The sequence below is a fragment of the Sciurus carolinensis genome, chromosome X, assembly GCF_902686445.1.
Source record: "Sciurus carolinensis chromosome X, mSciCar1.2, whole genome shotgun sequence".
Lineage (NCBI taxonomy): Eukaryota > Metazoa > Chordata > Mammalia > Rodentia > Sciuridae > Sciurus > Sciurus carolinensis.
The window spans coordinates 96,249,572-96,271,849 of NC_062232.1; the positions used below are offsets into that span (position 1 = coordinate 96,249,572).

The 22,278-nt window shown below is 35.8% G+C and overlaps 1 protein-coding gene across 3 annotated transcripts in view; it reads left to right on the top strand.

Annotated features, from left to right (window-relative positions):
- Pls3 (plastin 3) overlaps nucleotides 1–22,278 on the top strand; it is an 82,134-nt gene that overhangs the window by 55,271 nt on the left and 4,585 nt on the right. For all 3 annotated transcript variants that reach the window (XM_047536754.1, XM_047536756.1, XM_047536755.1), the window contains exons 4-15: nucleotides 5,021–5,150; nucleotides 5,642–5,774; nucleotides 7,820–7,901; nucleotides 8,651–8,816; nucleotides 13,281–13,423; nucleotides 16,558–16,653; nucleotides 18,364–18,559; nucleotides 19,388–19,466; nucleotides 20,254–20,368; nucleotides 20,592–20,725; nucleotides 21,438–21,561; nucleotides 21,770–21,894. In XM_047536754.1, coding sequence (XP_047392710.1) covers nucleotides 5,021–5,150; nucleotides 5,642–5,774; nucleotides 7,820–7,901; nucleotides 8,651–8,816; nucleotides 13,281–13,423; nucleotides 16,558–16,653; nucleotides 18,364–18,559; nucleotides 19,388–19,466; nucleotides 20,254–20,368; nucleotides 20,592–20,725; nucleotides 21,438–21,561; nucleotides 21,770–21,894 — 1,523 coding nt within the window. The remainder of the gene's footprint in view (nucleotides 1–5,020; nucleotides 5,151–5,641; nucleotides 5,775–7,819; nucleotides 7,902–8,650; nucleotides 8,817–13,280; nucleotides 13,424–16,557; nucleotides 16,654–18,363; nucleotides 18,560–19,387; nucleotides 19,467–20,253; nucleotides 20,369–20,591; nucleotides 20,726–21,437; nucleotides 21,562–21,769; nucleotides 21,895–22,278) is intronic.

Here is a 22,278-nt window from a genome sequence, read left to right on the forward strand (position 1 = left end):
GCCAAAGCCTTTGTTTTGAATTCTATGTCCAATAGTAAGTTGCAATTGATTTGCAATTTGAGCACTTGCATGCCTTCTGTATAACTTGCTCTCCTTGTAACTGCATGTTTAATTGTGAATTTAAAGCACCTCAGAGCAGTGATTAACTATGGTTAGTTATTTTGGACACAATTTACAGCTCAGAAGTTTTTAATCTACTAAGAACAGGCTTAAATCATTACGATTTGTATTATGCTTGTGATGTTAAGGATAAAATTATGAAAGCTTCTATGAGAAAAAAATGATCTTGGGAAAATTTTTAAATCTGTGGTTTTTGAAACATTACAGTTTCAACATGATTTTTAGTGACTTTTAAGTGATGAAGTAAGATTACAGTGGTATATTTTTAAAAGGTAAAGGACAGGCATAATAATTTTGGTAACACCTGGGATTTTTTTAAAAAACAAAATAGTAATGAAAACATTTTAGTTTAAAATTATTTTCAAATTCAAAGGAATTGAGATGTTTATACTCCTTCATTCTTCAAATTCGAGCAAACATTGCTTCCTGAAAAAGGAAGTGACTTGACCAGCATTATCCAGAGAACCAGTGGCTTTTTCAAACATCTCCCTGCTATTCAAGAAACTTGAAGTATGAAGGGCAGTAAAGTTAACTGCCTAAAGTTTCGGAATGGTCCTACCATGACTGTATTGAAAGATGAGCATTGAACCAAATGTCTGTCTATTCCCATCTGCTCTGTCATTGATAAAACATCTTACAAATTGTCAAACAAAACATGAGTAAAGCTTAGTTATCCAAGAAACAGGGAGTAGGTTATTCCTGTCAGGTATTAGCTTAAGGAAAAAGAAATAAACATGTTCTTGCATGTTAGGTTTTTGTTTTTTGATTTGAATTGCAGCTACAAGGGTGTTAATTTTAAACCAGGTTACAAACAAAATCAGTTTATATTTTGAAAAAGAATATATATTCAGTGGAAAAAGACTCCCTAAATTATATGTAAATTTTAAATGAGAAAATTAAATTTAATAATCTGCTTTTGTTTCTTCTGAGCATTTCAAAACTAAATTACTAGGACTGGGGTTGTGGTAGAGCACTTGCCTAGCACATGCGAGGCTCTTGGTTCAATCCTCAGCACCACATTAAAAAAAAAAAAATTTACTGGGGTTTTATACTTAGAAGATAATAGAACTTTTTTTCCTTTAATTGTGAAAGGCTGGTATGGCAATAATTTTTCTGAGCAGAGATGACTGTATTAAATTCTCATTTTCACAATGACACACTTGCTCTTGCATAATGACAATAAGTTGTTCACCTTTTTGAGAACCTTTACTAATAGTATGGACCTCACAGGATTAAATAACTTAATATTCGTAAAGTGCTACATAGTTGTTGAGTTGGTTGTTTCTATTTTATTTATTTATTTATTTATTTAGAGACAGTGTCTCACTATGTTATCCATACTGGCCCAAACTCATGGGCTCAGGCGATCTTCCTGCCTCAACTTCCCAGACATCTGGGACTACAGGCCTATGCCACCATGCCTTGCTATTATTATGTTGTTTGTTTTTTAAGAAAAAAAACAGTATTCTTTTCCAAGTGCAGAGTCTAAAACAAATTAAAAAAATAAATTCGAACCTGCTGCTTTGGAAACAAGCCCCAAACAGTGGAAGCTAGTCGATAGCCAATTTTGTTTTTTCTGTTGTTGTTTTGTTTTCCTTTTTTTGACAATATTTTCTGAAAACTTTCCTTCTTAAGTCATATGACCCTGGATTGTTTTGGTTTGGCCACTAAGCCTGTGCCAGGTTAACTTTGGGGTCAAAAGAAGTTACCTGTTTGTTGAGGGTCTTTGAGAGGAAGGTGATGAAACTTATAAAAGGAATAAGAAACAAATATTCTACTTAAGAGTCTAAAAAAGATGTATAGAATGAGAGTAGATACTGCTGTTTGAGCAGAATACACCAGGAGTTTGTTTACAGATGATAAAGCAGGTCCTTACTCATGGAGGGAAAACAGCACAAAACAGTGAACTCATTAGGATCACAATGGCAGCTTTGAAAAGATTCATTGAGAACACTCTAGCACAGTGGTCAGCCTTGTGCTATCTCTGATTTCTGAGATTTTTGTTAAGCCAAAGCTTGTACTCAAATAATTTTATCATCACTCCACACTCTTTACTAAAGTAGAAAGGAAATGCAAATTCTCATGTAGTGAGTCAATTTAAGGAGTAAAGAGATTTTCAGTTCTCTTACCATTTAAAAAAACTTTTAATATAAGAAACAGAAATACTATAAAATTGAAAATTAGAAGTTAACTGAAATAGTTTAAAATTTTTTTTTTAAATGTTTGGGGGCTGGGGATATAGCTCAGTTAGTAGAGTGCTTGCAAGGCAAGCACGAGGCCCTGGGTTCAATCCCCAGCACCACAAAATAAATGAATGAATGACTAAATAAAAATACTTGGAAAGTGGGGTATAGACCCCTGGTAGAACACTTACTTAGCATGCCTGAGACCCTGGGTTCAAGAAGCGGGGGGTAAGGCAGTCAGGCAGGGAGGGTAAAAAAGGAAGAAAGTGAAGGTCATGTAACTTTTATAAAACAATTGAAAATTGACAACTTTAATTACAATTTTGTATGTCATTCCCAATCATCAGGAGTTTTACGAGAGCTGTGAAAAGTAATAGCATTAGGACATTGTACAATAGAGACATTCTTTTTTTGTTTGTTCTCATTTGAATCATTCTACTTTTCATGACATATAGAAATTTGGATTTATCTTTCAGCTGAAATCATGTTCATTGAAACAACCCCACCCATAATAAGAAAAGCAATTTTTCATATCTCACTATGAGACAATAACATTTTTTTGTCATGGCAGTGAGTGATTTGTAGTATGTCAGATATGAGGAAATACACACCAGTCAGATTTTAACTTACTCAACAATGTTTCACTAAACAAAGTACAGTTCAGAATGAGGTAGACTAGTAAATAATTGTCTTTTCACTGACCAGGTACATTCTTATCAAAGAGAAAACAGTGGGATCAAACTGTACTGCAGTTAAAACTTTTGTTGTAAAATATTTGGAAGTGGAAATTTAAAAAAATGAAATTAAAATTGACCTGGTGTAGTGGTGCATGCCTATAATCCCAGTGACTTGGGAAACTGAGGCAGGAGGATCACTAATTCAAAGCCAGCCTCAAAAACTTAATGGAGCCCTAAGCAACTCAGAGCGGCCCTGTCTCAAAATAAAAAAGAACTGGGAATGTAGCTCAGTGGTCAAGCATCCCTAGGTTCTTTCCCCAGTACCAAAAAACAAAAACAAAACAAAACCTGGACTAATCAGATTATGAATAAAAATTTTAATAATTTCAAATTACCTAGAGTGCATGATTCAAGTACCACATTGTTGATACTTAGCACAAGAGTCAGTATAATGGCCATTTTACTGATTGTATGCAATATTTAGAGTAGCTAATGTGTATATACGTATATAAACATAGACACATACACATATCCATTCTAAAATACCACCTCTAAAATTATAGGTGTAGCACAAAATTGCAGCTATGGGAATTGAGTAAGCTTGATTTATGTCAAGCTTATTGCTTGTTAACTGTTTTCCTGAATAAAATTATGTCTTTAGAGCCAACGAAAGTCAGAATTTAAGGTGGTAAGATGACTTTGTAAATAGGGCTACTGGCAAACATGCAGCAACTTTTCTACCAATTACAAAAAGTCACTTTCCTTAGGTGGAATAATTACAAAAAGGGGCACCCTGGAAAGACAACCTCTTAAATGGGGCTTCTAAACAGCATTTTAAATTTGTAATTTAATTTTTAATTTTAATTTTATTTGTGCTACCTGGGATCAAGATACCCAGAGCCTTACATGCTAAACCCTTGTGCTACCACTGAGCTATATCCCCAGCCCCACTAAGCAATTTTTTAAATTATCTTGTTCCTCTTACTGGCAGTGACCAAAAACAAACTTGGGGTTAGGCAAATTCCAGTATTTTGGAAATATATGAACCTTTAGAATGTCTATTCATTCAACCAAGTGGTTACACCAAGATGTAAAATTTACTTTATTGAAACCTGCTTTTGTACAATTAGAATGTATAAACTTCATTAGTCAAGTTCTGACTGAGGAAAAGCTAGACTCATAAATACCCAAACAAGACAATCACTGAAAAGTCTCTTATGTCTATTCTCAATAGTCATCTATTACTGCCAACTTAAACGTTTTTCCCCTTATTATTTTGTAACTTTTGGTTGAATGAACTCTTACTGAGCTCCCCATTATGCCACAAATTTTTATTTTGGTGAGTCATAAATTTTATCACTGCCATCCCAGAGATTCGGAAGGCTGAGGCAGGAGAATTGCAAGTTCAAGGATAGCCTGGACAACTTAGTAAGACCCTATCTCAAAATAAAAAATAGGACTAGGGATGTGAGTGACTCAGTGGCAGAGTGTCCCTGGGTTTAATTCCCAGTACCAAAAATAAATAAATAATAAACTTTTATCTTTCTTTGCACTAAAGATTGTAGTTAAAGAAGGGGGAATCTGGGGCTGGGGAGATAGCTCAGTCGGTAGAGTGCTTGCCTTGTAAGCACAAGGCCCTGGGTTCGATCCCTAGCACCCAAAAAAAAAAAAAAAAGAAGGGGAATTCCTTCAGCTTTTTCTGACCAAGAAAAGAATAGTCATCCTTCTTCATAGAAAATTAACAGATTTACCTGTGCCTTTGAACCACTCTAGGTTTTGGCTTCAAGTGGATTCAATGCATGTAGCACTTAGTGTTTTTGACAATTGTGTGCAATTGGCTTTGGTGCTTCATCTTTAGTAGTAGTAGTAGTAGTCTTGTACTTAGTTAGTCTTGCAAAAACTCAAATCCAGTTTTCTTTTTAACACTCATCACCTACGGAAAATACTGTATGTGATCAAAATATAAAAGAAGATAAATGTGCTTCTTGTTGTTCCTTATTTGAAATTCATGTGGATGAACAAAGTTATTTTAATCAATAGATTTTCCAAGAGGTAAAAAGCAGTGATATTGCTAAAACCTTCCGCAAAGCAATCAACAGGAAAGAAGGGATTTGTGCTCTGGGAGGAACTTCAGAGTTGTCCAGCGAAGGAACACAGCATTCTTACTCAGGTACTAGTTTCATGTGTGTTGGGTTAACACAATGAACTAAGTAGGAAAGATGCTATCATGTAAAGAAGGGGCTCTGGAAAATATATTCTCGTAATTTAAAATTCAGTAGAAATCTTTGGTGACATGTTTTTGGGCTTGGGACTGATAGTTGTCGTGAAGTCATGTTTATTGTATGGCTTTGTTAGCTCACAAGAGACATGATACAATCCATGCAATGATAGGCTTTATTACAGTGGGATTCTACAGTGATATAAATGTGATTTCTTAAAAAGATTTTTGTAACTAATTTCTCTACGGGCCAATTAACCTCCTCTATTCTTTTAGTTGATATTGTGATTCCTAATAGCCACTGTGTTGAGTCCAGGTATCTGACTTTCCAAAGAGAATAACCACATGTTTGTGAGACACTAATTTTTAGCACTACCGTATGACTATTTTAGACTTTGGAGTCAGATAATGAACTAATTTCTTGTCATTTAACTTAATTTTAGAGGAAGAAAAATATGCTTTTGTTAACTGGATAAACAAAGCTTTGGAAAATGATCCTGATTGCAGACATGTTATACCAATGAATCCAAACACTGATGACCTATTCAAAGCTGTTGGTGATGGAATTGTGCTTTGGTAAGACATTTAACTTGTTTTATATTCAGATTTCAAAAACTAGCTTTTCACATCATTGATATATTTGTTTCTAAATGCTCAACGCCTTTACCTCAGGAAATAAGAAAAAGGGGAAATGATCCTGGTTCCGCTATTTTTATTTCACCTCTAAATAAACCTACAACTCAGTCATAGGTTGGAGACCTCTTTATAGAGCAAAATCTCAGCTTCCAGTTTCTTCTCATCACTGAGCAAGCAGTATACTACGGTTTTGTTAAACTTAAGTATGTCAGTATCTATTTATTCTGACATACCATTGCTTCCAAAGGGCGGGTGGTGAGGCTACTCTTCAATGACCTATTTCTGAAAAATGCTTTTTTCACTGCAGCTGCCCTCAAGCCTACATTATCTTGGCAGAAATGACAAAAAAATCATTAGCACTGTTCATTGCTGCCCCTATTTACAGAGGTGGTTGTAGCACAGTGGTTAATCCACCTGGGCTCATATTCAGGCCCTTGTCATTCAGAAACTGTGTACCTGTGGTCCAGACAGTCAAGCCTGTTATAATCTCCATATTATTATACAGACTGAGCATCCCTAATCCAAAACTCTGAAATCCAAAACTGCTTCAAAATCCAAAATTCTTTGAGTGTAGACGTGATGCCACAAATGGAAAATTTCACACCTAACCTCATGTGATGGATCACCATCAAAATACAGATGCACTAGAAATATTGTGTGAAATTACTTTTAGGGCTTTGTGTATAAGGTGAATATAGGACATAAATAAATCCTGTGTTTAGACCTGAATCCCATCCCCAGGATATCTCATTAGGTTTATGCACATATTCCCAAATCTGAAAAGATCCAACATCAAAAACAGTTCTGGTTTAAGCATTTTGGATAAGGGACACTCAACTGGTACTTAGCTCACAGGGCTGTTGTGAGCATTAAATTGCTACATATGTAGTGCTTAGTATCATGCAATACATATATTTCAAATGACAGTATATAATATGTAAAATTTCTCTGTAAAAAGGTCATTTTGGTTGTTTGAGAAGGTGATTTAAAAACATAAGATTAAAAAAGATTTTTTAAAAAGATTAAAAAAATTTAGAAAAAATTTTAAATAAAATAAAATAAATTTTTAAAAAGATAAATTTAAAAAAGGAAGATATATCCATTTGGTTCATCTTTAGATACTAAAGAAATTCCTCCATGCATTTTAATAGAGATAAAAAGAACTATTTATTTAACAGTTAAATTTTACATGGAAAGAAGCATGGTTTTCCCAATGCAGAATAAAATTTATTAGGGCAATATTATGAACAACAGAAATGTTGGTGTAACTCTAAATTTTACCAAATGAGAAGATCCTCCCTAACATAGCACGAATTGTAGCCTAACTAAAATAACCTTCCTTTCTCTCGCCACCTTATTGCCAGCCCCAGATACAGTGTCTGGCTCATCATCGAGGCATTCAGTAAACATTTGGTGAATGACAGAATTTCAAGCTCAACTGCTTTTACTGCTTTGTGGATAAATGGTGGTTTTTAAATAGTGAACTATATAATATAGAAGAGATCCATTTTCAGTGTTGGATTTTATCTGTCATTAACAGTTATTCAACTGGTTATTCAATAACATTTTTATAGTTATTCAATAACACTTTTTTCAATATTCAGGTCATTCATCCTTAGAATGTGAAGAATACAAAAAAGTTAAAACTGAGGGAAAAATCTCCTACTCAAAGTCTGAACTACTGTAAATATTTCTTTTGATCTTCAGGGTTTTTGTTTGTTTTGGAGAGGGCGTTTGTTAGCAGCATGTGTGCTAGGCAAGGACTGTACCAGTAAGCCACACCCCCAGCCATGGTCTTTTTTTTTTTTTTTTTCTTAATTTGCATTTTTTGTATTGCATCTTTTGTGATCAACATGATAAAAGCCATCTGTTGCATTTGGTTTTTTATATTATGTAAAAGGCATGTTATGATGAGCCTTAAATTATTTGTGAATATACAGGCCCTTTAACTCAACTCTTTTTTTTAATCCCCATTTTCGTTTCAGTAAAATGATCAACCTTTCAGTGCCCGATACAATTGATGAAAGAGCAATCAACAAGAAGAAACTTACACCCTTCATCATTCAGGTATGCATTGTTCTCCCCTCTTCCATGAAATGACTGAGTCAGAATTTGTTCTACGGATAAATAGGCTCTATACTCCCTATGCTCTCATTTAGTCTCCACAACTCTGAGTTTGGCATTATTATGCAGATTTACAAAGTGGCCTGGGAATCAGATTTGCAAGCTTGCTTGAGGTTAATGTTGGAACTGAGGGTTAAGTCCCTGTCTAACTCCATAGCCCTATGATCTTTTCATAATTTGTTCAAATGTTGCAGAAATAAGTAAAAATATTTGAACTCTTAATTAACTGACATGCTTAAGGAATGGAGCATTTTTCTTTTCCATCGATTAAATACTGGACTATTAGGTAGCAAAATTCCTTCAGGTAAGAGCACCCCTTGGGATGTGGAGATTGATGGCTTCTAGAATTTGGATGTATGCCATACAATTGGACTCTCATTAAGGCACTTTTAAAAATACAACACTTTGCTCACATGGACGTTTACCTTGGTTATACAGCCTTTCCCTTTAATGTCAGCATAATTCAAAAGAACCAAATAAAAATACCATGTTAACTTACTATGGGAATCTGAAAAAGATAATAGCAATAAGGCAGGGCTCTGATTTAACTGTGCTTTTTAATTCTGAAGTCTGGGTGAAGTTAATGCAGGTTATTAATTTCTTCATTGAGTGTCATTTTCACTGAAGGGAGAAGTAGACTGTGCAAAAATGGAAAGGTCAAGAAGTATGTATGTAATTTGGCTGTCTTGCAGGAAAACTTGAATCTGGCACTGAACTCTGCATCTGCCATCGGGTGTCATGTCGTGAACATTGGTGCAGAGGACTTGCGGGCTGGGAAACCTCATCTGGTTTTGGGACTGCTTTGGCAGATCATTAAGATTGGTTTGTTCGCGGACATTGAATTAAGCAGGAATGAAGGTAATGGAACACAGTTATTATTTTGGAAATTGTTTAGTGGTTATTTTTTTCTCATCATGTGAACTGTCAAGCTTTCACTTAATTGAGGTGATTAGATGATGATTAGGATTAACATACATTAATGCTATGCTGTTCTTTGGAAAAACAGTCTAATTATAATTCTCTTCTTTAGTAGTGATTAACATTTGCCTGGCTCTTGAAAATTTATTTTATAGTAAAGGTACAAAAACAGAGATTAAGGAAATTTCCCAAAGTCCCCAAACTTGATATCCCTTTTTGCTCTGTCCACACAACCCTCATGCCATCACCATCCTCAGGTCCACAATTGTGCAGTTACTTTTTTTTTTAATTAAAATATTTTTTTATTTTTACAGACACATTTTGATTCATTGTACACAAATGGGCTACAACTTTTCATTTCTATGGTTGTACAAAATGTAGATTCACACCATTCATGTAATCATACACATACATAGGGTAATATTGTCTGTTTCATTCTACTGTTTTTCCATCCTCACCCCCTCCCACCCCTTTTTCCTCTACACCATCCAAAGTTCCTTCATTCCTCTCTTCCCCCCATCATCCTTCCTCGTTATATATTGTCATGCACTTAGCAGAGAAAACATTTGGCCTTTGGTTTTTTGGGCTTGGCCTATTTCACTTAGCACGATATTTTCCAACTTCATCCATTTACCTGCAAATGCCATGATTTTATTCTTCTTTATGGCTGAGTAATATTCCATCATGTATATATACCACAGTTTCTTTATCCATTCATCAATTGAAGGGCATCTAGGTTGGTTCCACAATCTCGCTATTGTGAATTGAGCTGCTATGAACATTGATGTGGCTTCATCACTATAGTATGCTGATTTGAAGTTCTTTGGGTATAAACCAAGGAGTGGAATAGCTGGGTCAAATGGTGGGTCCATTCCAAGCTTTCTGAGGAATCTCCATACTGCTTTCCAGAGTGGCTGTGCCAATTTGCAACTCCACCAGCAATGTATGAGTGTGCCTTTTTCCCCACACCCATGCCAACACCTATTATTGCTTGTGTTCTTGATAATAGCCATTCTAACTGGAGTTAGATGAAATCTTAGGGCGGTTTTAATTTGCATTTCTCTAATTACTAGGGATGATGAGCACCTTTTCATATATTTGTTGATTACCTGTATAACTTCTGTGAAGTGTCTGCCCATTTCCTTAGCCCATTTATTGATTGGGTTCTTTGTATTTTGGGTGTAAAGTTTTTTAAGTTCTTTATAAACTTTGGAGATGAGTGCTCTGTCTGAAGTGTGTGTGGAAAAGATTTTCTCCCACTCTGTAGGCTCTCTTTTCACATTATTGATTGTTTCCTGTGCTGAGAAAAAACTTTTTAGTTTGAATCTACCCCATTTATTGATTCTTGCTTTTATTTCTTGAGCTATGGGGGTCTTGTTAAGGAAGGCTGGTCCTAAGCTAATGTGATGAAGATTCGGGCCTATTTTTTCTTCTATTTGGTGAAGGGTCTCAGGTCTAATTCCTGTATCCTTGATCCATTTCAAGTTGAGTTTTGTACAGGGTGAGAGATAGGGGTTTAATTTCATTCTGTTGCATATGGTTTTCCAGTTTTACCAGCACCATTTGTCGAAGAGGCTATATTTTCTCCATTGTATATTTTTGGCACCTTTGTCTAGTATGAGAAAATTGTATTTATTTGGGTTTGTGTCCATGGCCTCTATTCTGTACCATTGATCTACCTGTCTATTTTGGTACAAACACTGTGCCATTTTTGTTACTATTGCTTTGTAGTATAGTTGAAGATCTGGTATTGCGATACCCCCTGCTTCATTCTTCCTGCTAAGGATTGCTTTAGCTATTCTGGGTTTCTTATTCTTCCAGATGAATTCATGATTGCTTACTCTATTTCTGTAAGGTACATCATTGGGATTTTAATTGGAATTGCATCGAATCTGTACAGCCCTTTTGGTAGAATGGCCATTTTGATAATATTAATTCTTCCTATCCAAGAACATGGGAGATCTTTCCATCTTCTGAGTCTTCCTCAATTTCTTTCTTCAATGTTTTATAGTTTTCATTGTGGAGATCTTTCACCTCTTTGGTTAGATTGATTCCCAAGTATTTTATTTTTATTTTTTGAGGCTATTGCGAATGGAGTTGTTTTCCTCTTTTCCCTTTCAGATGTTTCATCACTTATGTATAAAAATGCTTTACATCCTGCTATTTTGCTGAATTCATTTATGAGGTCTACAAGTTTTCTGGAGGAGTTTTTTGGATCCTCTAAATAGAGAATCATGTCATCAGCCAATAGTGACAGCTTAAGTTCCTCTTTTCCTCTTCGTATCCCTTTAATTTCTTTAGTCTGTCTAATTACTCTGGCTAGTATTTAAAATACGATGTTGAATAGAAATGGTAAAAGAAGGCATCCCTGTCTTTTTCCCATTTTTAAAGGGAATGCTTTCAGTTTTTCTCCATTAAGAATGATGTTGGGCTGAGGATATAGTTCAGGTGGTAGAGTGCTTGCTTCACAAGCACAAGGCCCTGGGTTCAATCCCCAACACCACACACACACACACACAAAAAGTAAGAATGATGTTGGCCGTGGGCTTAGCATAAATAGCCTTTACAATATTCAAGTATGTTCCTACTATCCCTATTTTTTCTAGTGTTTTGAGCATGAAGGGGTGTTGTATTTTGTCGAACACTTTTTCTGTGTCAATTAAAATAACCATATGATTCTTATCCTTAAGTCTATTGACAGAATGGATTACGTTTATTGATTTACAGATGTTGAACCAACCTTGCATTCCTGACAGTTACTGTTTTTAATACCTTTTGAGTTCTATCATATATTTAAACCTCTTCCAAAATCTTCTAACCTAGCCTCAATGATTCCATATTTCCTGAACCTGCAGAAACATCATTTTTATAGCATAAGGCATAGGTTTTGTATCACATCATCAATTTATAGAATGTATGCTCTATATGCAATAAAATTGTTATCAGATCCTAGGAAGTACTACACTTCCCTTTCCCTATAAAGTTTAAAATGTTAAGGATCAGGAGGTGTAAGTCAATGGTAAAGCACTTGCATAGCATGATCAAGGACCTGGATTGCATCCCCAGTGTAAAGAACAGGAGAGGAGAAAAATTGAACACCACTGTAAATACTCATATTTTATTCCAGAGATCCCTGCAATCAGCATCACCATCTCCATCCTCAGTTACCTTTGGAGTATATATTTGGGAATCTAAAAGTATTTCAAAATGTCTGCCAAGTCTTATTTTGCACATAAGATTTCTTTTGTGCTTTCAAGACTATACATTTTTAATCCACTCAAAAGGTCCTATGTTTGTCCTTTTATTATTATTGTTGTTGATGATGGGTCCTCATTCAGGTTGGCCATGAACTTGTGATCCTCCTGCCTCAGCATCCAGAGTAGCTGAGATTGTAGGCCTGGTTTCTACTTTTGAATGAATAAAAATTGTTCTAACTGCTGACCTTCTTCATAGCTGTGTTAGTCTTGCTTAAAGGACTTGAAGAAAAGGGGGAAAACAAAATAAAAAAACATTGGTTAATGTGATAAATCAGGTACTAGATGTTGAACTATTTGATCCTTTGCAACCTTTGATTTAATGGGGTGGGGAACAGAAGGAAAGCTCTGTACAGATACCCATCCTGCCTCTGTCCTTTTTGAAATCTGAGTGCTATAATGACAAAAATCCATCAAAGATGAAATATGCCTGATAAAGTTATTACTTGGACCTCTTCAGAATTCATATTTTTTCCAGGCATGGTAGTATACTCCTGTAATCCCAGAGATTTGGGAGGCTGAGATAAGAGGACTGCAAGTTTGAAGCTAGCTTCAGCAACTTAGACCCTAAGCAACTTCGTGAGACCCTGTCTCAAAATACAAAATAAAAATGGCTGAGGATGGGGCTCAGTGGTAGAGTACCTCTTGGTTTAATTTCTAGTACCAAAAATAAATAAATAAGTTTAACCCTGTAAGTTAACTTATTATACTTTTAAATATAAGTATTGTAGTGTTTCTAGGCTGCTTTAATTAAAAGGTTAAGTAAAAGGTTCCAAACTTAAACATCATTCCTCAAATTCCTGATTGTGAAAGTGTTAACAATTTATATATATATGTAACATGATGTGAAAACATTAAACTTAAAATCTACAACCTTATTTGGAATGTGAAGAATTATAAAAGAAAAAAATGAATCATATAACTTATTTTATAATATTTGGTGTACATTCTCATAATACTATGTCTCAACCAGAATCACCTTGTTAATAATTGTCTACTTACATATTTATTTTTTATTATGTTCTGAATATCTCAAAACCAGGAACTACTAGTTCTTGCATCTCTGTTACTTACTAAGGTGTCAAAAGACTGAGTGAACTTGGCATGGCCATTATCATATCATGTATTGATTATGAAATTTTTTTTCTAGCCTTGGCTGCTTTGCTTCGGGATGGTGAGACTTTAGAGGAGCTTATGAAATTATCTCCAGAAGAGCTTCTGCTTAGATGGGCAAACTTTCATTTGGAAAACTCTGGCTGGCAAAAAATCAACAACTTCAGTGCTGACATCAAGGTACCCATGCAAAGAGACTTAACACTATGGAAGGATATAAGAGCTTGGGGGATTTCATCCCATCTTAACAGAGGGAAAATCCTAATACTTTATCACCAAGCCTTGTTGCTTCTTGGCCCTGGTGGTCAATTTTTAAAATTTTGTTTCATTTATTTATTTTTGCAGTGATAGAAATTGAACCCAGGGTCTGTGACATGCTAGGGAAGTACTCTCCCACTGAACCACACCCCCAGCCCTCCTAATGGAAGATTCTAGTAGAGAGATTGAGCCAAGTCAGGAGCATGAGCACCAAGTCATTTTGTGGAAAAGAGTCAAAGCATTACAGTGCTAATATTTTGTATTCTGTCTACTGCGCACCCATACTGGGGATTGAATCCAGGGATACTGTACCACTATGCTACATTCCCCAGCCCTTTTCTTCTGAGACAGTCTTACTCAGTTGCTGAGGCTGGTCTCGAACTTATGATCCTTCTGCTATAGCCTCCCAAGTAACTGGGATTACAAGCATACGTCACTGTGCCTGACTTGCCTGCTGTTGAACTTAGAGTATAAAACAGTCATGTGTGACTTTTCTATTGTTAACTGTCTTTCCCAGTAAAGACTAGAAGAGAAAAAGGAGATGCCCCAAGATTCTCGTCATGTTTCTCATTCAGCGTCCATCCTGTTGTATTTTCCCATCTTTAGAGGTTGAGTTCTTTGAGGGAATCCTGAGCACTTATTTACACTCAACCCCTGTCCCAATATCCTCCTACTAAAGCCCACCTCTAACACAATACCTACTGCATAAAAGCCCCTTGAATATTTCTTGTGTCAAATTGAATTTGGCACTCATCACTCATCTTGAGCAGTAGGGGAAAAGTGAGAAAAGGGAGGCAAGAATTTCGTGGCATTCACTCACCACATCTAGCCTTTGGCTTTTCACATGAAGAGGGACAAAATGCCATAGTAAATATAGTTGCCCCTCTATCATTCTTGGGTTCCACATACAAGTAATCTACAGTTAATTGAAGGTATATGAAGGATGTGTGTAGGTTATATGCAAATACTATGCTGTTTTACATAAGGGGCTTAAGCATCTCCAATTTTGGTGTCCAGGGGACAGCTGATGCTCTGTTTTATCAACTGACTCAACTCTTGAAACTCCAGATGACCAGACCCAACGAACAAATTTGAAGATCTTCATCAGATGTCACTGACAACCAACAGGGCTACGAAAGCAATACCCTGTGTTCATATCAATTTATTTAGTGGCGAAAGGACTCAGTGGAGTACTAAATCTACTGATTCTATTAGTGAAAATGAAGGATCCCCAAATTATCAGACAGCTGACCCTTTCCCCTTTTTTTAATTTATGTAACATGTTTTGCCAGGTATATTTAGCTTCTTACATTAGACATGTTCCTAAAAACCATTTGTATATGGATTCATGGTCTAGGACAATAAATACTTTTTTAAATGAAGCCTGCTTTGAATTTTTTGAAATATAAATAATGACTTGGTAATATAAAAACTAACTTCCACTTTATATTCAAGTTCAAGTTTTCTACTGTAAAGCTCCTTTCAAAGTAGTAAATCCAGAGTCTGCTGGGTCTGCTCTTTACCAGTTCTCTCAAGTGCATAGGATTAAATTATAAATTGTTTATGTATAGTTAGTAAGTAACTAGAAGTGAAAGCACTTTTGCAACCGGGATGCACTATTCCTTAAGAGGTAAATCTTCTGCCTACTAGTGATAGAATCTGGATTGACATTTCATGAATTGTTCTGAAATGACTTTCACTCATTGATTGTCCCCATTCTTAGAGTCTTATGATACTGAACTTCAAATTTACTTGCAGAGCTGATTTAAGATTCAGCTTTTGCCAGACATGGTGGCACATGCCTATAATCCTAGAGATTAGAGACTTGGGAGGCTGAGGCAGGAGGATTGCATGGTTGAGGCCAGCCTTAGCAACTTAGCAAGACCCTGTCTCAAAATGAAAAAAAAAAGGGCTGGGGATATGGGGATATATTGCAGTGGTACAGCACTCCTGGGTTCAGTCACCAGTACTACAAAGAAAAGAAGAGGTACAGCTTTCTTGGCAGCTACCAGAGATTTGTATTTGGCAGATCTGGGGTTGAACCCAGTAACCCCCATATAAAGCAACTTCCCCAGAGTATTAGGATGCACACAGCCTACAGAGAAACACTCCTTTATAGCCTGTCTGGATTTTCAAGGCCCAATGATAGAAAACTGTCCTAGCCGAACAGGTAGTCTTCAGATGTGACAGAATTAAGGAATCTTGGACTCAAGTTCTTGTCCTTTAGTATTTCAGAGAGGCACAATTTTACTTGACATGTGTGTGAAGACACTTACAATTTACACTAGTACAATGGTTTCCAAGGTGTGTTCTATGGAGTTTCCACACAGCCTAATTAACCCATTCCACCCCCAAGATGAACAACTCCATTTTGTTTTATGTATTGAAAAGATAAGAGTCCAGGAACTTGCAACAAAAAGAGAGGGGGCAGAGCTCAGTGGTAGGGCACTTAACCCTTGCCTAGCACGTGTGAGGCCCTGGATTTAATCCCAGCACCTAAAAAAATAAAAATGAGAGAGAGAGGGAAGGAGGAGGGGGGAGAGAGAAAGAGAGAGAGACTTGTTTATTTACCAGTTCTAAAGAGGTAAATGTTGTTTTGCTAACTAAAGGGTCTCTCATTTAAGACTTGTCATTTAAATGTATAATTGAATATATTATTAAGATAGCAGATCTCTTCTCCATACATTATGGTATATATTGTGCCTTATAATGATGTAACTTGTTTATTTTCTCTTTCCCTATGCTTCCTGGATTTCTGCTCAACTCCTTTTTTTTTTTTTCCATGCTTATTTTCACTATCCAGCTTGTTGACTTCAGTAATTCAGTGAAGGTACAGAAATGTTTATTAGCATTATTGTGTCAGTGACTTTAGTAAATTATAAAGTCATGTCAAAATCCAGTTCATCTGTATTCAAGACACACATAAGGCCAGATAGTTGGATTTTTTTTTCTGGAGAAAAGATCAGTTAAATAAGAAGATAGAATATAAGGCCCAAGCCTTATATTATTGATTCTTTATAATTGTGATATCACTGACATTTTCAATTCATTTGTAGGATTCCAAAGCCTATTTCCATCTTCTCAATCAAATTGCACCAAAAGGACAAAAGGAAGGTGAACCACGAATAGATATTAGCATGTCAGGTTTCAATGTAAGTATAGGCGTGCTTTTGAATTCTACAGCCTTACAATATTGTTGTCTATTTCTTATAAGAATTTTTATGTGCATGTATGATTACACAACCAATGTAATTCTACATCAGGTACAACCAGAAGAATGAGAAGTTATATTCCATATATGTATAATATGTCAAAATACATTCTGTTATCATGTATAACTAATAGAACAAATTTAAAAAAAGAATAAAAAGAAAAACTAGAGCCAGATAGTAGTTGAAGTAGTAAAAACAGATTTAAAAAAGAAGAAATTTTTATAACTGCATGTAATGATGTTGGTGATTTTAAGCATTATTTTTAAAAATATTACTGTATATATAATCAGGGGGAAAACTAGCTTTGATTTATTTTGATCATTAGTGAGTTTCACAATTACGTATTCATTTATATGAATGATCTAAAATATTCAAAGCAAGTATGTGGAAAATAGCACTGAAGACTAGTCTCTTTCAAGTATTTGGATTATAACCACAGTAATAGATTTAATGACTGTATGTTCATATCTACATCTGTAGTATTCCTGTGTTAAGAGTAATGTGAATATGTTTACAAAATCCTGATCCATGAAATCCAATTTGGGGAATCACTGTCAGGGATCATGTTTCCTGGTTATGTCACTAATTTGCTCAGTGACCTTGGGCAAGTTCCTTCCCAAAATTGGATCTCACTTTGCCCACCCATAAAGGAATGGACTAGACTGTTTAGTCCCAACATTTTAGAATTTTATGTTTCTCTGTACCCATTAAAGGCAGAATGCATTCTGCTAATTAACAAAATCTGCCTATGTACCCTATTATGCAGTCATACTGAGTGGATTATATCGGCCAAACCATTTAACTCTGCCTTTACCAGAACTGAATTTGTAACTGGCCTATATGCTTATGTTTCTGTGTGTATGTTAAATGCAAAACTGTGTGGCTCAGGTCACTCTTGGTAGGGATAAAGGATTAAGGGAGCCATCAGAGATGGCTGATCTGGTGGACTCACACTTGAGTAAATGGTAGCAGTATACTGATTCTGATATAGCCCTTCTCCAGCCAGTCCCTCCTGACTGATCTTCCTAAAACACTTTCCTTGTGTATTCCCTGCTCAGAATCCTACAAGGACTCCCCCATTGACTCTAGAGTTCAGTCTAAATATTCTGCTCAGCATTAGAGGTCCTACATAATCTTGCTCCAATTCTCCTAGCCTGTGATATTTCCCTTAGGGTTGTTTCCCACAAACTGTCTCCCCACTACCATTGTAGGTGCCTCAGTCTTCTCCAAACACTCATTTTTACCTCTGATCTTCTGCTCTCCTTTTCTCCTTGTTTTTCAGCAGTATGCCTTCTTTAGGACTAATTTTAAAATGTGAACACTTTTAATGTTTTTCTTTGTCTTCCTCTTTAAAATTCTTATTTAGCTTTTTTTCTTAGTGCATTTTGGCATGAGAGATGTCATCCCAATTGAGTTAAATGTGCTCAGTAGTTAAAATATCATCTGGCGCCATCCAGGGTGTTTTAGAGGTACTGCATATCCTGCAGAGCCCTCCCACCCCCTTTTTTTGCATTCAAGACAATTTTATAATAAGTACCATGTGTTAGCTAAAAGAAAGTACAATTGTATACTCAGCCTATGATTGTAGGGAAATTTTCTATATTTTTAGAATAGCCTTTTAAAAAATGTCTTCTTATTTTACTTCAACAGGAAACAGATGACTTGAAGAGGGCTGAGAGTATGCTTCAACAAGCAGATAAATTAGGTTGCAGACAGTTTGTTACCCCTGCTGATGTTGTCAGTGGAAACCCCAAACTGAATTTAGCCTTTGTGGCTAACCTGTTTAATAAATACCCAGCACTAACTAAGCCAGAGAACCAGGATATTGACTGGACTCTATTAGAAGGTAACTAATAGTTTCTCACATGCTAAGGTGTGAACTATAGAGAAGCAGAGAGGCCACAGGGATTCTTGACCTAATAAGTTTCTTTATTCACTTTGCTTTAGTAAGCATCTGATAGAAGCAGACACAGTGCTGAGTAAAAACTGGCAGCTGCTGAAAGAATGAATACAAGTGAACTCTTACAATAAAGTTCTGCACTTTAAATAAAATCAGCCAGGTTCCAAGACGCATGTGCATAATCCCAGCTACTTGGGAGGCTGAAGCAGAAGGTTTACAAATTCAAAGCCAGCCTCTGCAATTTAGCAAGACCCCATTTCCATATAAAAAATAAAAAGGACTGGGAAGTACCTCTGTGATAAAACTCCCCTGGGTTTAATCCCCAGTACCAAAATAAATACAAATAAATAATTGTGTGTAGTGTGTGTGTGTAATATCAGTTACTCTGACATATGCAGATTTGAGGCAATATTGGAGAAAGATTAGAGGAAGTTTATAAACGTCTATGGGGTTGGGGTGTAACTCCATGGGAGAATACTAAAGATCCTGGGTTTGGGTCCCAGCACCTCAAAAAAAAAAAAAAAAGAGTAAAAGTTCATAAACCTAAATTGCTTAACTGTTTATAATAGGGTTGTTCTTTAATTTTAAAATGAATTAAACAAATTTTTTTAAAAACATGAATCTAGAAAGAATATGTTTAGGAAGAATGCTTAGAAATTGGAGAAAACTTATAGATCTGAATAGAGCAAATAAAGTAAAATGATATATGAGTTGATACTAAACGCACATATGCAAGGTGTTTAATGAATAACTGAATTTTTTGAATCTTAATAGGAGAAACTCGTGAAGAAAGAACCTTCCGTAACTGGATGAACTCTCTTGGTGTTAATCCTCATGTAAACCATCTCTATGCGTAAGCCATTCCACTGCCATTATAAACAGTAACGAACATCATAAATGGATCTTACGTAAATAATGACTGCCATAATGATATTTTTAATGTTAATTTGTAGCAATTATTTAGTTTGGAAAATGTTGAATTATGGTTTGCATCATTTTCAAAATTCGTAAAAGTCTGAATACTTTATGTGACCATTAATTACAAGTGATAGAATGTATAAATGTCTTTATGGTACCCTGGGAAACAAGTTACGTTTTGAAACACTCTGGGGAATGATTTTAGCAGAGCATCCCTGATACCTCAGGATCTTTGGCTCACTGTTTCCTCAACCTGAAATGTTATTTGCCCACATATAATGGCTCATACCCTTATTTTATTTCATGCACTGTGTTATTCTTTGCCCACATGTAATGTTTCATGTCCTTACTATATTCCATACCCTTACTATTTTCCTGACTTCCATTTTCCTTTTTCTAATCAATAACCCTAGTTCCTTTTGTCTTTATAGTACTCACATGCCAAATTCATATTATGTGTTTATCCATGTACTTGTTTATTGTGCATTTCTTTGACTCTAGTGGAAGGACAGGAATTTTTGTCCTATGTGCCTCGCTTTTAGAACAGTGCCTTCTTCACAATACACAATACATACTGATATTCAGCACAGATTCATAGAAAATATGAGTCTTCAGTATTATAGTTTTATATATCTTGTTTGTGTAGGATTACTGTTTTTCAGGAAAGTAAAAGCTCAATTATCTGAAAACACTGATTAAATTATATTTTTTTAAATCCTTAGTGACTTGCAAGATGCCCTGGTAATCTTACAGCTTTATGAACGAATTAAAGTTCCTGTGGACTGGAGTAAGGTTAATAAACCTCCATACCCAAAGCTTGGAGCCAACATGAAAAAGGTAGATGATTCAGTTGATGCATGTCTTTGTTACAGACTGTTTTTATTCCTAATGTGTTTCTTTTGTTTCAAAAACTCCTGATCCTGAGCTTCTTAAGGACAGGAACTGCATCTTACATGTTTTTGTGTGCAAATAGCTAGCATTGCCCAACATGCACACTCACAAATACACATGCACATTAAACAAATGAAACTCATTAATCATTCACTTCTGTATTTTGCAGTTAGAGAATTGCAATTATGCTGTTGAATTGGGAAAGCATCCTGCTAAATTCTCCCTGGTTGGCATTGGAGGACAAGACCTAAATGATGGGAACCCAACCTTGACCTTAGCTTTAGTCTGGCAGCTGATGAGAAGGTATAGTCCAGAATTTTTACTGTTTGAGCTTCACTATCATACAAATTTGTGATTTTGCCCTTATTGGATTTTTAATAAGTAAAAATGCCAGTTACTGCACTTTTGAACTTCATTATATTTAGACTTGGAAATGAGTTTAAGTCATGAATGTATGTTGGATATTCAGTGGGAGATTCCTCTTTGTAAGTTAGGCAGCCAAACTGTGACACTTCCCTTTTCTTCAGTGGAAGCATGACTTGCAGACTTAAGGCTCACTTAGTGGCAGTAAATAAAAGTTGTCAGAGGGGCTTAGAGTGTGAGTGTAGCTCATTGGTAGACACCACACACAGATGTGTGCAAGGCCCTGGGTTTGATCCCCAGCATCAAAAATAAATTAACTTCTCAGAAAAAATACTAACATCCCCATGCATTCATTATGACTGGGTGCCAGCCAAAGCACAACTTATTTTAAGTCATTACCACTGTTAGAATAGTACAAAATGTGCCTATACATTTAAGCACCATAAATCTTGTCCCCATCAATGCAAAGTGTTGATCAGTGGCAAGCCACTACTGCTTAAAATGTTTTCTTACATAGTGTGAATCTCTTTCCATGAAATCTTTAGCTTTTCTAACCTAAAGAATAAAAGAAAAGGGAGATAAAGCATCTTTTCATGTTTGCCTTTTTCCTCATGAAGTATGTTGTGACCTCTTTTTTTGCTGCTTCATTTAGATACACCCTCAATGTCCTGGAGGATCTTGGAGAGGGTCAGAAAGCTAATGATGACATCATTGTAAACTGGGTGAACAGAACATTGAGTGAAGCTGGAAAATCAACTTCCATTCAGAGTTTTAAGGTCAGAATCCATGTTTGACTATTAAATATGATGTTTGCTAGATATTATCTATCATTTGAAAGGAAAATCTTTGTTTTCTTTGTGAGAATTATTATTAGGCCAGTGGCAAAATTCTTTCAATTTGCTGAGCTTTGCTTTAGGCACTTTATATAAGGAAGCACCTGTTAATTTGTACATACTAAAGAGATTTATTCTCCTTTTGTATTAGGACAAGACGATCAGCTCCAGTTTGGCAGTTGTGGATTTAATTGACGCCATCCAGCCAGGCTGCATAAACTATGATCTCGTTAAGAGCGGCAATCTAACAGAAGATGACAAGCACAATAATGCCAAGTAAGGGAGAGAGCATAATATTGTGGAAAGAACACTGGCTTTTCAACCCAGATCTAAATTATAATTCAGGTTCTGCCCCTTAAGATTAGTGTCACCTGGAGGAAACTTCTCTTTTTTAAAGGCCTTAATACTATTTAGTTATTTATTTAGGTACTGGAGATTGAACCCAATCTTTACCACTGAGCCACATCCCCAGTTTTTTTTATTTTTTATTTTGAGACAGGGTCTCAATAAGTTGCTTAGGGTCTCACTAGGTTGCTGAGGCTGGCCTCAGATTCCCAGTACTCCCTCCTTAGCCTCCCAAGCTGCTGGGATTACAGGTGTGCACCACTACACCCAGCTAAAGGTTTTTACACTTTTTAAGCAGCTTTATCAAGAAACAAT